At 33.5% G+C, this 17,671-nt stretch overlaps 1 protein-coding gene across 1 annotated transcript in view; it reads right to left on the reverse strand.

Annotated features, from left to right (window-relative positions):
• The window catches only part of LRBA (LPS responsive beige-like anchor protein), a 792,976-nt gene that overhangs the window by 65,265 nt on the left and 710,040 nt on the right, over positions 1-17,671 (reverse strand). Inside the window, exon 48 of the mRNA XM_047092315.1 lies at positions 16,039-16,206. Coding sequence (XP_046948271.1) covers positions 16,039-16,206 — 168 coding nt within the window. The remainder of the gene's footprint in view (positions 1-16,038; positions 16,207-17,671) is intronic.

The following is a 17,671-nucleotide window of genomic DNA, read 5'->3' on the forward strand; positions in this document are numbered from 1 at the left end:
GACTTGGCTTAGTGACAATGTGGTATTTGGCTTCAATTTAATAATGACTATTTTAGTCTCTCAGAACTGGTCTTTTTAATCTAAGAGAGAAAACAAGTTAAATCAGCATAACACTTAGTAACCAACAATAAAGTTGTAAAATTTTATTTTAAGATGGGTTTGGAAGAGAAATAACTTAAAAATTTGGATGCAATTAAGGTAAACACATTATGTACACTGTTTCTTTTAAGCACACAACTCTGCAATTGCATTTTACCCCCTATATATTTACATCTAAAAGCACTAGAAAATTGGGAGAGAGAAACTGAAAAGAATAACTTATTAAGTAAACACATTCCATTTATTAACATATCAAGATTTTCTGTCATTACCTAAATTAAATTCTACAAAGTGGTCTCAAGATTCTAGAGTAATTCTTTACCAAGAAAGGTTTAAAAATCCAAATAAGACTTTATATTTTATATTTCAGAATTCACTTTTCAGTATTTAAAAAAGAGTCACATTAAGAACATTCACTGATTTCTACTGTTACATATAATTATCATTACTTGTGCCAGTTTTTCTCTTGCCTTTCACACATTTGATCTTAAGTTGAGGACGACTTGCCAAATATTTGACAGGTTTCCACTCAATGTTTACCGACTGTCTAGTTGACCAGCCTCAGTGCTCTTTGGAGCCACAGTTAAAAATCTAGTTTTGGCGGGGGCACATGGGTGGCTCAGTTGGTTAATCATCCAACTCTTGATTTCAGTTCAGGTCATGATCTCACAGTTTGTGGGATTGAGCCCTGGGTGAAGCTCTGTGCTGACAGCACAGACCCTGCTTGCGATTCTCTCTCCCCTCGCGCCCCCCCCCCGACCCTCTCTGCCCCTCCCCCACTCATGCTGTCTCTCTCAAAATAAATAAAACTTAAAAAAAAATCTAGCTTTGGTATCAGCAAATTAAAAAGGTATACTAATCAAATGATTACTTAATCATAATATGTTTAACTTTGTGCTTAATTCCTAAAGGACAAAAATCCTGATAATATGAGCTACTTACTAAGGCTAAAAGAGGACCCATAACAAGTAAATGTACTTGATAAGAAATACATGAAGATTGCAAAAGAGAAAATTATCTATATAATAAATATGGTTTTGTTTGGATAACCTCTCTAGCTGGTTTTAAAAAAAAAAGCAAAGCATCATTTATAAACATTGAGAAATCAGACTCTTTCTTAACCTAAGAAATGAAATATAGTTATTTTTTAGTAGTCAGAACAAAATTTTTAAAAGATCACATAATGAACCTAACTCAAATTATTTAAAAGGAATATTTTAAGATTGAAATGTAAATATTCCAAGTGCCCTAGAAATAAAAAAAAAGATAGAATTCAAACTTTGTAAAGCATAACTGTAAAATATAAATAGCCAATCAGGAAAAAAGTGTCATGGATATACTGGTATATCTTAAACTCAACCAGATATATGTTCAAAATAGAGACCAAACAGTATAGTGAAGAAATAAGTTAAATTAAACAGAAGTAACTCTCTGTAAACTTGGACTTGAAACATAATCTTTTTTTTTAATTTTGAGAAATTAGACATATAGAAAAATAAAAATTTAGTTGAGTCAAATTTTTATGTTTTCAACTAAAGACTATGCTTTTGACTCTACTTCTATAAATTTTTATAAGGAAAGAATCAGATGAATGCAAAATGATTTAGACACAAATATTACAGTCTCCAACAGTAAAACTCAGGCAATAAAACTACTTAAACTATGCTAATGGAATACTATGCAGCCATTAACATGAGTAAGTTGAACTAAGTGTATCTGACATGGAAACCAGACTATAATACACTGATTGAAAAAAAAAATCCTAATTACCAAAGAATATGGTGTATGACCTCATTTAAGTAAAAAATTAAAATAAATAAAATTATTTTAAACACACACATATATTTACATGTGTTATGTGAGTATACATATACTCAGTAAAACCGTGGTTTGCAAGCATAATTTGCTCCAGAAACATGCTTGTAATCCAAAGTATTTGTATATCAAAGTGAATTTCAAGAACCACTGGCTCAGGTGTGATCATGTGACATTTAGTGTCACATACTACTTGTACTGCAAGACATCGCTCATTGATCAAGTTAAAACTGATTAGAAATGTTTGCTTGTCTTGTGGAATACTCGCAGAACAAGTTACTTGCAATCTGACATTTTACTGTACTTGAATATATATGCATAAAATCTGGGAGGGATGTACCAAACTATTATCAGCTGTTATCTGTGTGGGGAGTAGATGGAAAGATTTGCAGAATAAAAATTAATACTTTATTCACTTTTTACTGCTTAACATCTTACACAAAAAAATGCATTATTTAAAAAAAAACCAACATGGGGTATCTGGATGGCTCAGTTGGTTAAGCATCCGACTTTGGCTCAGGTCATGATCTCATGGTTCTTGAGTTCAAGCCCCGTGTCAGGCTCTCTGTACTGACAGCTCAGAGCCTGGAACCTGCTTCAGATTCTATGTCTCCCTCTCTCTCTGCCCCTCCCCTGCTCGTGTTCTCTCACTCTCAAAACTTAATAAAAATTAAAAAAAAATTTTAAAGAAAGAAAAACAGGGGTGCCTGGGTGCCTCAGTTGGTTAAGTGTCTGACTCTTGATTTTGGTCATGATCTTGGGGTTCGTGAGTTTGAGCTCTGCACCAGGCTCCGCACTGACAGTGTAGAATCTGCTTGAGACCCTCTCTCTCTGCCCTCTCCTGCTTGTGCTCTCTTTCTCTGTCAAAATGAATAAACTTTAAAAAAAAATCTAAAAAAAATAAAAACAAAAAATTTTCCATTTTGAAAAAATCTTAAATAAAAAATATGAAAATCTGCCAATATTTGATACAGCTTTATGAAGTTTAATTTCTCCATCAACATAGTAGCCAGAAGAATTTAATCATTTAGGAACAACTCCAGCTGATAAACTGGCCAAAAACTGTGAAATCCAGAGATCTTACTACAAAGTTAATTTTGTTATTTGAGCTTGCTTCCTAACTTATGTCAACCTGATTTCAAGGAACCATTCATTTAGCAATATTTTGTTATCACTTAGTATTAATTAAATATTTATAAAAGTATATAAATTTTATAAGTAAATTATATGTTTTTCACAATGCATTGCTTATCTGGAGGCATATACATGTCATGATGATGGTAAGGAGTACCTAAAGAACAAAGATAAAGGGTAGCTTGCTAAGTAAAGTAAAACTTATTTAAAAAATAAGAATACAGTAATTACTCAGCACAGAGGGAATATTAGGGAAGGAGAGGAATATTTTTACTTATATATTTATTCAATAATATTATGGAAGTTAGTAAAGCTACATTTTAAATTGTAAAAATATGCACAGATATCCCATTAGTGCATTTAACTGAACCCATACATTCCAGACACACTTTAAATTGAGGCCTGGCCCAGCCTTACTACAATCTCCACTTCTTATAGCTGTCCATCCACTGCAAGCATAATCCCAGCTGCCAATCTGAAAGAAACCAGCTAGTCAGAGCAGACACAACCAACAGAAACAAACGTCACTCAATAACATTCAGCGGCACTGTGTTCATGGATAATTTCAAACAGTATCTCTGTGTAGAACATTGATGTGCTCATTCAAAACACCTCCATCTCTAGCTACTGGAAATGAGTAGATAAAGCAGCCTGCCTAGAAAAATAAGTGAAATGTTGCTTCAAAGAGGTTGCCAATGCTAAGAGGAAAACAGTGAAAATGTAGTGCAAATGTCTTAAGGAAAAGAAAAAATCAGGAGAGTTAATTTACTGTATTCAGAACATGAAATAATTATTTCTCAAAATCAAACAAATGTGTTTAAAATCATTTAGTCTATTTTCTCAGTAATATTTGTGAGTATCCACTGTGTGAGAATAATGAAATGAGGTACAGTGAGAGATCAGATGACATGATCTTCGATCTCAAGGAACTTAGAGTTGAAAGACAACACACACACACACACACACTTCCAATTACACAGTACTGGCAGGGATAGAGAGGGGTAAGACAACAAATTTACTGTTATAGCACAGTTTAATAATACTTAATATGTAAATCATTTGCACTTGACTCCAGAATTTTCCAAATATGAACAGAATTTCAGTTGCTTCTTTGCAACAACAATGAAAACTAAAAACAGTGATTATATTCTAAGTAAACTTCCTCATCTTTGTTAGCAATGCTTTTAAAGTTGCTATTCTGAACATTTAGAAACCTATCATACTTTCAAATAATCTTATATAGATTTTTCAAATCCATGAAATTTTTTTCATCTTAACTCTTTCTAGAAGCTTGCATTCAGTTTAAAATTAAGAGAACAAAAGTTAATCACTTGCTTTGAGGCTACTTTTCACATTCTCAGTTTAGAATGAAGATGGCATCTGAAGCAAAAGGTTCATGATAGAAGTCATCAGCATGACAGAATGGCTCAGAATTCCTTGGGTAGCTGACAGGGTAAAAAAAAGATATTAATACCCTGCCTGCTTTATATCCTTGCATGTATAATTTAGCTACACCTATTAACTAAGACTGCAATATGCAATAATAACTAGCAAAATATAAGGATCAGCTTTACTGACAACTTTGATGTTCATTTAGTTGACTAAGGGAAACTTTATTTACTGTGGTTTTGATGTACAAGAAAGTCTGGCATAATTTCAAGTTATTTTTTTCTGTAGGTTTTCAATTAAAACTTGACTAATCCTTACTGTTTATTTGCCTTTTCATTGTATAGTTCCTGCCCTGCACTATGTCAAATATGCCATCTGTGTAACACACTTCTGGCCAGAGATACTTCAGAATTATTTTTGTAACACTCTGAATTGTGGCTGTATGAAATCTTAACTCACTGTATTCAATACTTCTAATTTACTCTATTGCCACAATCACAGTAATCATGTTGTCTTATTGTCCTACTCTTAAATCTCACTGCAGTCACAACAAAGATTCCTGCCCCACCTGCTCAAAACAGACTTAGAGCCCATTCCTCTAACTATTTAACAAATGTTAACAATGCTATAAATACCAATTGTGTTTATGCTTTCTGAAAGATTCACTGCAGGCAGTGTTCTGCAGTAGTGTTAGAGCTGAAACAAGTTGTTGACTCCCACCATGAAAGTGATTGAATTCTAAGCCAAAAATGCTTTTCCTTGGATAAGATATCTGATTTGCTACTGCTGTCATGAAACTGGGGTCATGTAAACTTAAACACTGCTGCTGCTGCTTTTGGAAAACAGACCTTCTTAGAGTGATTATGTGTTGCTAAAACGGCATTTGGAAGGATAAATTTGGAAGAGGGAAAACCAACCACTGACACTAAACACAACTTAGGGAAATTTTTCAGATTTTACTTTCACATTGTGAGCCCCATTGTATATAATTCTTTAAATTGAGCAATATCATGGCTCTCCTCCTCCTCTTCCCCACCCATCTATATAAATAGAGCTGAGTTCCACTTTCAAAAGGAAATTAGTAACTAATTTCTGAACTCACATAAACATAAAATAACACTATTTGCTTGAAAAGTAAAGTAAAGGAGAAACGACCCTTCCAGAGGAAAAGTGGTGAAAACTTCTGGCAAGGTGCAAGATAACAAAACACAATTATCGTTCATATTAATGTCGTTCCTGAGCAACAGCTACCTACCTGAGCAATTTATTTTTCTGTCTTTCAACTTCTCCACCTCTTCTTCTAACCTTTCGCACACCTCAGGATTTGCCCTGCACTCCCTACACAATGGCAGGTCAAATCCCGTGCTGTGTCTGTATTTCCCCTTTTGTCAAAACCTATTATCAAATCCCATGCACAAAGAGCTGAATGATTGGAAAAGGTTGTTTAAAAAAAAAAGATGTGTAATCAAATTACTGTATCTTTAATGGTGGAGTTTTAAACATTAGTAAAAGGTGAAGGATTCTGTGGCAGAGGATTTTTTTCTGTATATATCAAACCACATCTATTATAGGAACTATTATAGCTGACTTCAGTATGTGACTCTGGTATTAGTTAAAAAAATACAAATTTGGGGATGGGGGCTTTCTACTGTTTTACTTTATAGTTTTGCATAATTTAAATTTAGTTAAATTAAATTTATAGTTATTATGCATTGCTTTGCTGAGTAATTTTTAAAAGCCCTTTATATAACTATTTAATCACACACACACACACACACACACACACACACACACACACACACAACTAAGTAGTGAACCCAGAGATCTAGAATTCATGGATATTGGGCCAAAAGCCTTCTTGATTTTAGAAAATGATGACAAGAATTACAATTAGCAGTGATATATCTAAAATATTTTCCCTACGAGTATAAGGAACCTTTTGGTCCTTCTCAAATATGATGGGAAAAGAGAAGAAATAAACTCAAATTGTTAAAAGGTATGAAAAAAATCATAGCTCAGTGAATTAAGTAACAAAATAAGAGATTGGAGGTACTCTGATTTCTGAGTGAGAAAAAGTTTAAGATATTAACATAACCCAAAACCAGAAAGTAATCATAAAAGATCTCTGAAGAGCCAAAAGCAAAGTCAATATCTTTATCCTCATGTTAACATGCCTTACTTGTTCAGATTTTCAAGAGGAGACTTTTTCCCTTCAAAAGAGAAAAAGAGTTGTGGATTGGTTGGCTTTTTCTCCTTGATTTTGAAGAGAAACAATTTTCAGAATATAGAAAGTAGCAAATGAAAGAACTCCATGATCTCACTAACCAAAGATAATGACCATTTTTGGTTAGACTGCCATATAAACATCTTTAAGTCTATAATTCCAGACGTGTCCTTATACATACATACACATATAAAACTTGTATTTAAATGTTTATAACATGTTTTCCCAGGAATATGGCAAAATATATTTCCAAAGCAATATTTTTGACAATGTATAGCATTGTACTGTATGGATTTGCCAGTATTTATTCAATCAGTTCTCTATTATTAGACATTTATGGTGTTTGTTTGGGTTTTTTTTTTTTTGCTATTATGAACAACTATACAACTTAACATTTTTCTGCATACTTGTTCAATTACTGCTTTGGTTAACGTTCTTTGTAAATAATGCATGAATATTTTAAAAACTGATATAGATTGCTATAAAGATTAAATTGATTTTCATCCTCACCAAATACATGACAATGGCTGTTTTCTTTTATCCTTTTTTTTAATTGCCAGAAACTATTCTGAGATTCTAATGTGAAAACAGAACCCTTTCCCAGAGGAGTGGGGGGGGGGGGGGAGAAAAAACTAGAGATTCATGACAATGTCTGCTTTCTAACATTAGGATTTTCATTATTTTAAATCTTAAATAATCCAACAGGCAAAAATATTGCATTTTAAACTGAATTTTATTGATTACTGGTGAGGATGAACTACTTATCATTTGTGGCTTGTATTTCATCTTTTGTGAATTATCTGTTCCTAAACTTTGTTATAGTTTTGGGGTTTTTTTTTTTTTTGGATGTATACAAACTTCAGTTTTTATGTAGTTAAGTGCATCAATTTCCTTAATGACTTTTGGTTTTGATATTAGACTTAAAAAATGGGCCTTCTCCATTCCAAGACTATAAAACTACTCACCTATATTATCTTCTAAGTTCTGTAGTTTCATTTTTTACATTCATAACATAATCTTTATTCTAAACAAATACATGTAATTCATTTTTAATTTCTTCCACTTTCAGATGTGAAACGGGAATCTAAATTAATTTATATCTAAACAATTAGCTAGCTGTCCCAACATCACATATTAAACATGATAGCCTTTTCCCACGTGACTTAAAATACCATTTTTATAAAAAATGCTCATATGTAATATGCCTATTTCTGGAAGCTCTATTCTGTTCCACTGAACTTCAGTTCCTTCACTACGACATGTTGTCTTGATTACTGTAGTTTATATTTATGTATCTCGTAATCAAACCTATTTACTTTTTCTTTAATTTAGTTCTATCAAATCCGGTTTCTCAGGCTACTGCATTTAAGAAATTGTACAGTAGGAGGATGGATGCCCAAAAGATATACTTGACACAGTACAAGAAGCAAGACTGATAGCTTAAGGGTAGAAATAGAAAAATATATAAAAAGAGAGCATAAAAACTGAAAAACAGCAGTATGGAATTGTTTAGTTTAAGGCCAAATATAGCACAGAACAGTAACTAATATTAATAATTTTAAAAAACCATATTTGCTAATCTTCCCCACTTCTCATTACTGTCTTCCTATAAAATATCCTCTTTTCCTATAAACTGTATAACACCCATTGTTTTACAAATATACATGCAAGGTTTGGGACACCTGGGTGGCTCAGTTGGTTAAGCATCCAACTTCGGCTCAGGTCATGATCTCCCAGTTTGTGAGCTGGAGCCCCACATCAGGTGAGCTTGAGCCCTGCTTCAGGCTCTGTGCTGCCAATGTGGAGCCTGTGTGGGATTCTCTACCTCTCCCTCCTCTGCCCCTAGTGGGATTCTCTCTCTCTCTCTCTCCCTCTCTCTCTCTCAAAAATAATATAATATAATATAATATAATATAATATAATATAATATAATATAATATAATATATAATATACTAGAATATAATATAAAATTTTAAAAAATTAAAAAAAAAGATTTATGAAACTTAACTATGTCCAAGGTGAGTCAAGTCTCAACAGATTTCAAATAATATGTACATTATATACCGCATTCATTAGCTTTAGAATAAGTTAAAATTAATAACAAAAAGATAACTAGATATCATGTATGAAGGCAAGCCCTCACTGAAGTGATGACCTTTAAGGTGAGGCATAAATGAGGACGAACCAGAATGTGAAAATCTGGAATAATCAGAGAAAACAACCATCAAAAAAAGGTGCTAAGTCAATGAAAATCTTCATATGATCAGGAACAGAAACAAGGTCAGTATGGCAGAATACACGAATGAGTAAGAGAATAACCTGGCATGAGATCAGAGAGGTAGGCAAGGGCGAGATCACGTGGGTCAAAGTGGATTTTAATCTGTTTACTGTGAAAGAGGAAGGTTTAAGTAGAGGAGTGACTTGATCTGATTTACATTTTCAAAATAATATTCTGGCAGCTCTGTAGAAAATGGACTGTAGGCAGAAAGGGGTGACCAGGTGTATTAATACTAGCCAGGGGAGAGATGATGATGGTGGCTTAGATTAATGATAGACAGATATAAATGGTTTCCAAATATGTTTTGGAGATACCATCAACTTAGCTGCTATATTTTTATTTTAATTTATTATTTTTTAAAATTTACATTCAAGTTAGTTAGCATATAATGCAGTAATGATTTCAGGAATGGAATCCAGTGATTCATCCCCTACATATAACACCCAGTGCTCATCCCAACAACAAGCTCATCCCCTTGCCCACCTAGCCCATCCTCCAACCCCAAACGACCTCCGACAACCCTCAGTTTGTTCTCTGTATTTAAGACCCACTTATGTTTTGTTCCCTTCCCTGTTTTTGTTATTTTTGCTTCTCTTCCCTTATGTTCATCTGTTTTGTATCTTAAATTCCACATATGAGTGAAGTCATATGGTATTTGTCTTATCTGACTAATTTCACTTAGCATAATACCCTCTAGTTCCATCCATGTAGTTGCAAATGGCAAGACTGCATTCTTCTTGATTGCTGAGTAATACTCCATTGTGTGTGTATATTCACACCACATTTTCTTTATCCATTCATCTGTCGATGGACATTTGGTCTCTTTCCATACGTTAGCTACTGTCAACTGCGCTATTCTTCAACCAACTTCCCATATCTTCCCCACCTACCACATAGTTTTTTCCAGTCATAGAGCCATACTATTCTCCTTCCCACATGCTGTACTCTCTGCTTTGAATGCCCTTACCCTTTCTGCTGCTTTGCCTAATTCAGTCCTCATTTCTTAAGGATTATGTTTAGGCAGTTATTACCCCCTTAAACTGGGTTAGCTTTTCCTCCTTTGTGCTCCTATATATAGTGTATAAATCTCAGGCAGAGTATATCACTGTACATTCAATTTTTAAAACTTATTCCTGACCTACTAAAACTCTATCAATGAAATGTCTTATACTAAGGTCTAGATAACCCAGTTCTCAACTTTTGGATAGAGCAAATACCAGTTATATTAAAATTGACAGTTGAACTGTGGATAAGAATATAAAATTGTTCTAGAAACCACACTTGTAAATAAAATTATATTCTAAATATATTTAAAGAAAATATATAAGATAAATACCTATGTTACATTTTTTTAGGAAAGGAAAAATTATTTGTATAATTAATATTCAATTCATTACATATTTATTTTGTGAATTGGATTTTACAAGGTTTTTGTCCTTAATAAAAATATTTATTCTTACACATATCTGACTCTGAATTCAATTATTCTAATTTTTCTCTTTCTAAATTTCTTTCCTTGATCTTAGTTTTTTTGAAATGGTGTTAGAAACATTTTTTTTTAGGTAGGCTCCACATCCAACATGGGGCTTGAACTCACAACCCCAAGATCAAGAGTCACATGCTCTACTGACTGAGCCAGCCAGGCACCCCAGAAAGGTTTGATAAGATCGTATAAAGGAAGAGAATTATGTCAAAACCATCTTCAGTAGAATTAACAATAAGAAAATAACCAACTTTGATATATTTATACTTTGTCCAGGAAATAATACATGTACTCATCACAGGAAACAAATTCCATAATTATGTATGGTGATGGGTGTTAGTTAGACTTAACTGTGGTGATAATTTCACAATATATGCAAATATCAATTATGTTGTATACCTGAAACTAATATAATGTTGTATGTCAATTATACCTCAATTTTTAAAATGCAAAAAAAGAATATATATAATGCTGGAAAATAGAACAGATGAAAAAATAGTAAAAGAGAAAAAGAACAAAAATAGTATCAAAGAGACAGAAATAAAGAGCAAAGAGGTCTGTTAGAATAAAAAGCTAAAGAATATATCTTTTAGTGGAGGTCATAGATATTTGAAAGAAAAATAGTACATATGCCTGAAAAATAATTCTCTCTTGTGTGTGATATATGTAAATGTAGACATGGTTGTATATTGATATCCCAGCTGTTTTCTAAAAATTAAAAACAACATAAAAGTTTAATGTGCTACAGGCTGTTTCTCTGATTACTCTTCCCCCCTTATGGTTATTATTTCTATCGTTTAGTGCTTTTTTTATAGAGAGATTATTTTTATGATCACTTACTATGCCATATATATTAACCATTCACTCTAGAGTAAAACTTTCTCAAGAGAAATGAAGCTCTTCCCAAGTAGTGGGTAAATACATGACTTGTACATAAACAACTTGTCTCTCTGTGAATATCTAAGTGTTCCAAGTTTAAATATATAGTAGTGAACAGAAATAAGTAAACTATAGTTACTGACAGAAAGAAGTCTAGTCTAGTCTGCTTTTAATACTAGAGAAGCACAAATCTATTGTGGTCCCATGACTGTGGTCTTGCAGAGATAATGTTTTAATATAAGTCAAGTGTCTGTAAAAATTTACTAATATTAGAGATGTTAAAGAATCTTAGGGGAACAAGATTCTGAAGAAAAGATAGTGTAGCCTGGAGATGGGGTGGGGAGCAAAACAAAGGGCAACAGTGGGAGGTTTATAACTAGCAGGAAGCTGTGACAAGAAGTGACTTGGAGGCTGCCCAGGCCTGGCAGTTACAGGCACATGGCAGGCCAGGGTTAGAGCAGTAGGAGCTACCATCCTGGGGTCATCCTGTATAGCCTCACTCCAATCTCAAAGTTGGAAGGAAAGTGTTCATAAACAGGCAGTCTGTGAGCAACCTCTCTGAAATAGTGCCCTACTCACAAGTCACTCTGTATCCCCTTACCTGGCCTTATTTTCTTCATAGCACTTATCACTAATTAAGATTAATCTTTACTGCTTATTTTGTGTGCACCCTGTTACACTGTGAGTTCCATGAGGAGAGGGATTTCGTCTGACTTTATTGCTTATCTCTGTATTTTTAGTACCTTGAAAAAAATGAATATTTTTTGTATAAATGAATGAAAGAATAAATTGTCCCAATTTACCAGCCCCTTTCTTATCTATCCAAACCAGCCTAGATCTACCCTTTAACAATTCACCAGTCACCCTTCCACTTTCGATCCTTCCTTATATATTCCACCATAATGTACCATGCAAAACCCCATCTGTTTCTCTCTCCATATATATTTACACATACACAAACACACACACACCCCTTACAGCATGTTTGTACACCCAACTCTCCTGCTGTTGACAACAGAGAAAAATGGTGAAAGAAAGTAATCATTTATTATTGAGCATCTATTAAGCACCCATCATTATGTTAGTTATTTCCATAAATATTATCTCAACATTAATAAACAAACTCTGATAATTTTGTTGCCTTTACCCCTCATTCATGCACATTTACTTAAATCAGTCCTCAGACTAACCTCTACTCTCTAATCTCAGACAAAGCAGTATCGTTCCCTGCTGTCCAGTGCTTATCTCTATCTGTCTCATCAATTTTGTTCCTTTCCAGTTCCTCATAGAGCTTGGAAGTCTATTACATGCTTTCATTCATGTATGTTTAACATGCTTCCCTCTTTTTGGATCTTTCCAATTAACATAGAATCATGGTCCAATATCTATCCATTAAAAAAGAAAAAAAGCTCAGAGTGACTGCTAATGGGCATGGAGTTTCTTTTTGTGGTGACAAAAATGTTCTAAAGTTAGATTGTGGTGGTGCCTGTAAAAGTCTGAGTATGCTAAGAACTACTGTACACTTTAAATGGGTGAATTGTATCATATGTGAGCTATATCTCAATGAAGTGATTAAAGATTCTCCCTTCAATTATTTCCTTTTCTCACTGTGTTTACTTGTTCATGTCCCATCCACCGCTTCTAAGCTACTTTCTGTAAGATCACACACTGACTCTTAGAATAATCCGGTGGGTACCTTTCGCTTCTTATCTGCTCAATCTTCTTTCAAATAGGTTCTAAAACACACACGTGGTTATGTCACTAACCTTCGACCAATAATCCATTGCCTTATAGTGCAGTTATAATTACATTTTATGTCACTGAAGGCCCTTTAGAGTATGGTCCTGTCTCTCTTTCTCACCCTATCACCTTTGGTTCATTGCATTCTCCCATCATGATCTCTCTCTCACCTATGTGCAGAAAGTGTTTACCCTTTCTTCTGTGTAGATACCCTTTGCTCATGGCTCTACCCAGTGTTCTCATTTATCCTTCAATCTATAGCCTCTCATTTCCCAGAAAACAGGATTGGATTCTGGCAGTCTGGGTTTAGTGCCTATTCTGTATGTTTGTGCATACATACAGTGTACTTACCTCTATACTGAATTTATCACAGTATATTGTAATTGTTTACTTATCCATATTTCCACGTTAGACAATGAACTCAAGCTGATGAGGGCAGGGACTTACCTTTCAACTTTTTACCCTTATTATATAATTTGGGTTTAGTAAAAGGTTGTTTTAAAAAGTGAATAAATTAATGCCTACTCTTGTTTTCTGTTTTCTCCTTGCCCTCACTTCACAATGAACTCTGCATGTGTCCTCTAGGAAATACTCTCTGATAACCTATCTAGCATTAGCATTTTATGATCTTTCTGTGATGATCAGTAATTCATATTCTTTTTATGGTTGTGTTTCTTAACAGAGAACACCATAAGGAAAAGAATTACCATGTGATGAATCCTTATGATAAGATAGGTACCATGCCAGACACTTTACGTGTATTATACCCCGTCTAGTCTTCTATGGGGTGAGCATTCTCATACCAGTTCGTTCGTTCGTTCTTTCTTTCTTTCTTTCTTTCTTTCATCTATCTATCTATCTATCTATCTATCTATCAATCATCAATTTGCTTGTTTGTTTCACACTGCATTGTATCACAAGACTTAACACTATGATATAGGATGGCTATAAAAATTATATTTGTTTTAATAACATCCAGAAAACTTTGAGAATTAATCATGCATATTTATATGAATAGTGTTAAATAATGACATGATATATAGTAGTCCCCCTTATCTGTGGTTTTGCTTTTGATGGATTCAGTTATCTGTCATCGACCATGGTCTAGAAGCAAATGATCATCCTTCTGCCACATCATCAGTTCAATACTAACCTAACATTATGCCACAATGCCTACACATCATCCACCTCACTTCATCTCATCATGTAGGCATTTTATCATCTCACATCATCACAAGAAGAAGGGTAAGTACAATACAGTAAGATATTTTGAAAAAGAGAGAGAAACCACATTCACCTTTTATTATTGTATTTGTTATAATGTTCTATTTTACTATTGGTTATTGTTGTCATTCTCTTACTATGCCTAATTTATAAATTAAACTGTATTTTAGGTAAGTATGTATAGGACAAAACATCGTATGAATAAGGTTTTGTACTATCCATAGTTTCAGGCATCCATTGGGGGTCTTGAAACATATCCCCCATGGATAAGGGTCAAGGGGACTACTATATCCATTTTTCAAGAATATTGAGTGCCTACCATACTTAGAACATAATAGGCCATGTTTTTTATATAATATGAAAATAAATGCGATAAGTGGAAAACCCTCCAGTTAGAGTTTAATTTGCTAATAATTAACTACTTGGGGTTGTGGGTAAAAGAAGGAAGCCAAGGAAACTTAAAGCAAAAGTTTTAAATAATCTTTAGCAAAAGCTGATCTAGAAAAATTAATATTAAAAACTTATTTGGTAAGGTAGCTCCTCAAAAAGTTAACATAGTATTACCATACAATCTAGCAATTCTACTTTGGGGTATATATACAGAAGAACTGAAAGCAGAGACTTAAACAGACACTTATATACCAATGTTTATAAAAGCACTATTCACAATAGCCGAAAGGTGAAAACAACCCAAAATGTCCATGAACATATGAATGGATAAAAAAAAATATAGTATACACAAACAACAGATATATTATTCATCCTTGTAAGGAAGGAAATTCTGACACATGCTACAGCATAGATGAACCTTGAAGATACTATGCTAAGTAAAGTAAGCCAGCCACAAAAGGATAAATATTATATGATTCCACTTCGATGAGGTACCTAGTGTAGTCAAGTTCCTGGAGATAGAAAGTAGAATGGTGATAGTCAAGTACTAAAGGGCAGGGGGTGGGGATGAGGAGTTACTATTTTAACAAATACAGAGTTTCAGTTTGGGAAGATGGAAAACTTCTGGAGATGGATGGCAGTAATGGCTGCACAACAATGTGAATGTGCTTAATACCACTGAATTACACTAAAAAATGGATAAAATAATAAATTTTATGCTATATTTTCTCCACAATAAAAAACATTATTTGAAGTCCTCACATGTTTAAAGTGAAAAACTTAATTTATACATATATTTGACCTATATATCTAATGTCTAAATGGACTATACCCATGTTCAAATATTCTACAAAGTTAATTTAACAAACATTTACTCTCCCATTGTCTAACCACATGCCTAGAATTTGGATTCAGAAAATACCAAAGATATATGACATTCTTCTAGATCTCTACTGTCCAGTCTGGTAGCCACTAGCCATACGGGGCTATTTAAGTTTGGATTAACTAGAAATAAATAAAATTAAACATTCAGTTCTTCAGTCACACTAGCCACATTTCAAATGCACAACAGCCACATGCAACTAGTGGCTACTGTATTGGACAGTGTAGATATAATGTGTATTTCATTTCCATCAGTCACTGCAGAAAGTTTCACTGGACAGTGCTCTTTTACATTATACTAGAAATATTATATGGTAAAAATCACTGGCGTGTGTGAGGATTCAAGTCCCAGCGAGGTCACGAACTGAAAGGTTATTCTGCTTAATTCACTCCACTCATGTGGTTTCCATTTTATCATAAGCAAACTGAAAGCATGAGGAAGATATTGCCCAGTGCTGTCTTGTCTAAAGATACCTGGGAGATCCAGTCAGATAACTTACCTCTCTCAATACAGGATCAGCTATTGAATTCAGATTGACAGCTCCTTCATAGGTCAGGTAATAGAACACGTTGAGGGATCGAACAGCCTCTGGTCCTTGCTGTTTATAGCCAAAAATGAGATCAATCCATTGGTGAAGCTGGCAGGAAACAAATTCACTCTCCAGGGCCTGAAAATAAAGGGCATAGATCATATTATTGTGCTGAATTTGGTTTTTAAAATATATAGAGAAATTTAGAACAAGCAGTAAAGTTTTACACTAAATTTACTGGGAATAGACTTATTCTGATGTCCTATTTTCCACCAGAATCTGTTTTCCTTTGTTTATAATTAGAAACTTTCTGGCACTTGTTACACTGAATTATATTAGAATGCTTACATTTCAGTATTATTCTACAATACTGTAAGCATTGTGAGGGCCAGGACTGGGTCTGTCTTCATAATATTTGTAACTCAGGACCTGACAGTTACCCAATTCATGCTTCAAAGAGAGAAAACATGAAACATTTACGATCCACCTGAAATGTTTATGATTTTTCTAGATAGAAACCTTTTGTTGTCTATTGAAACAATTATATAACCAAATTATTTAGTGCTTTCAACTGAGTTTTTATGCCAACAAATTTGATCTTTGGAGGAATACTTACAATTACTGAATTATAATTACTATTATTATTCTAGGTATTAGTATCAAACCTGACCAAAACTTTGATGCTATTAACATAATAGTGCCCAATAAATAATGAATGGATGTAATCAAATGTTCAGCGGAAATTCTGGGCACCAGATCCACTTCCAACTCAACACTGCATTCCCAGTTACCAGCACTGTACCTAAAGCACAGTGAGTACCAACAAATGTTTGCTGGCTTTAATACAGTTATAAATATAAAAGAGGTTAAAAAACTGGAAACATTTTTATAAAAGTGTCCAGATTTATATTATTTAATGTTCTTCAAAATTATTTCACCATAAAAGTTTAGCATATGGACTCAATTATCAATAATTAATGCTATTCAAATCACAGAGCTCTAAGATAAATGCTGAAGCTTGATTTGAAGTATACCAAATTATATCAGATGATGTATCTCATAGAAATTCTTTTTAGTGTAATAAGTATATGGCTGTGATATATTTTTGGTGTGGCTTATTATGTTATCAATATTATAAAAAGAAATCTGTTGGTTTTAAAACAAAATTGAGTAATCTCTATAGTAAGCAACCAATAAGATATAAACCATCTTGTGACAAAAGACATTCCTATTAGTTCACAGGTATACACTTGTGTTAAGTATTGCTTTATTAACATAAGTGCCTGTGGGGGCACCTGGCTGGCTCAGTCAGTGGAACATCTGACCTGAGGACTGTGAGCTTGAGCCCCATGTTGGGTACAGAAATTATTTAAATATTTTTTAAAATCCCTATCTAAAATAAGTGCCTATGAATAAGAAAAGTATTTACAACTGAATTCAAATAATATACTTCCTTTAACTGATAATACTTAAAATGACTTCACAATATATCACATACTATGTAAAATGCAAAAAATAATTCTGTAAATAAAACTCTAGGCAGTTCTCATATTGTAATGTATACCTGAATATGAAATAAAAATATTTAGCTAGCTTCAACTGT

The sequence above is a fragment of the Lynx rufus genome, unplaced genomic scaffold (assembly GCF_022079265.1).
Source record: "Lynx rufus isolate CCGP_SWC_20201006 ecotype Redwood Valley unplaced genomic scaffold, mLynRuf1.p SCAF_3, whole genome shotgun sequence".
NCBI lineage: Eukaryota > Metazoa > Chordata > Mammalia > Carnivora > Felidae > Lynx > Lynx rufus.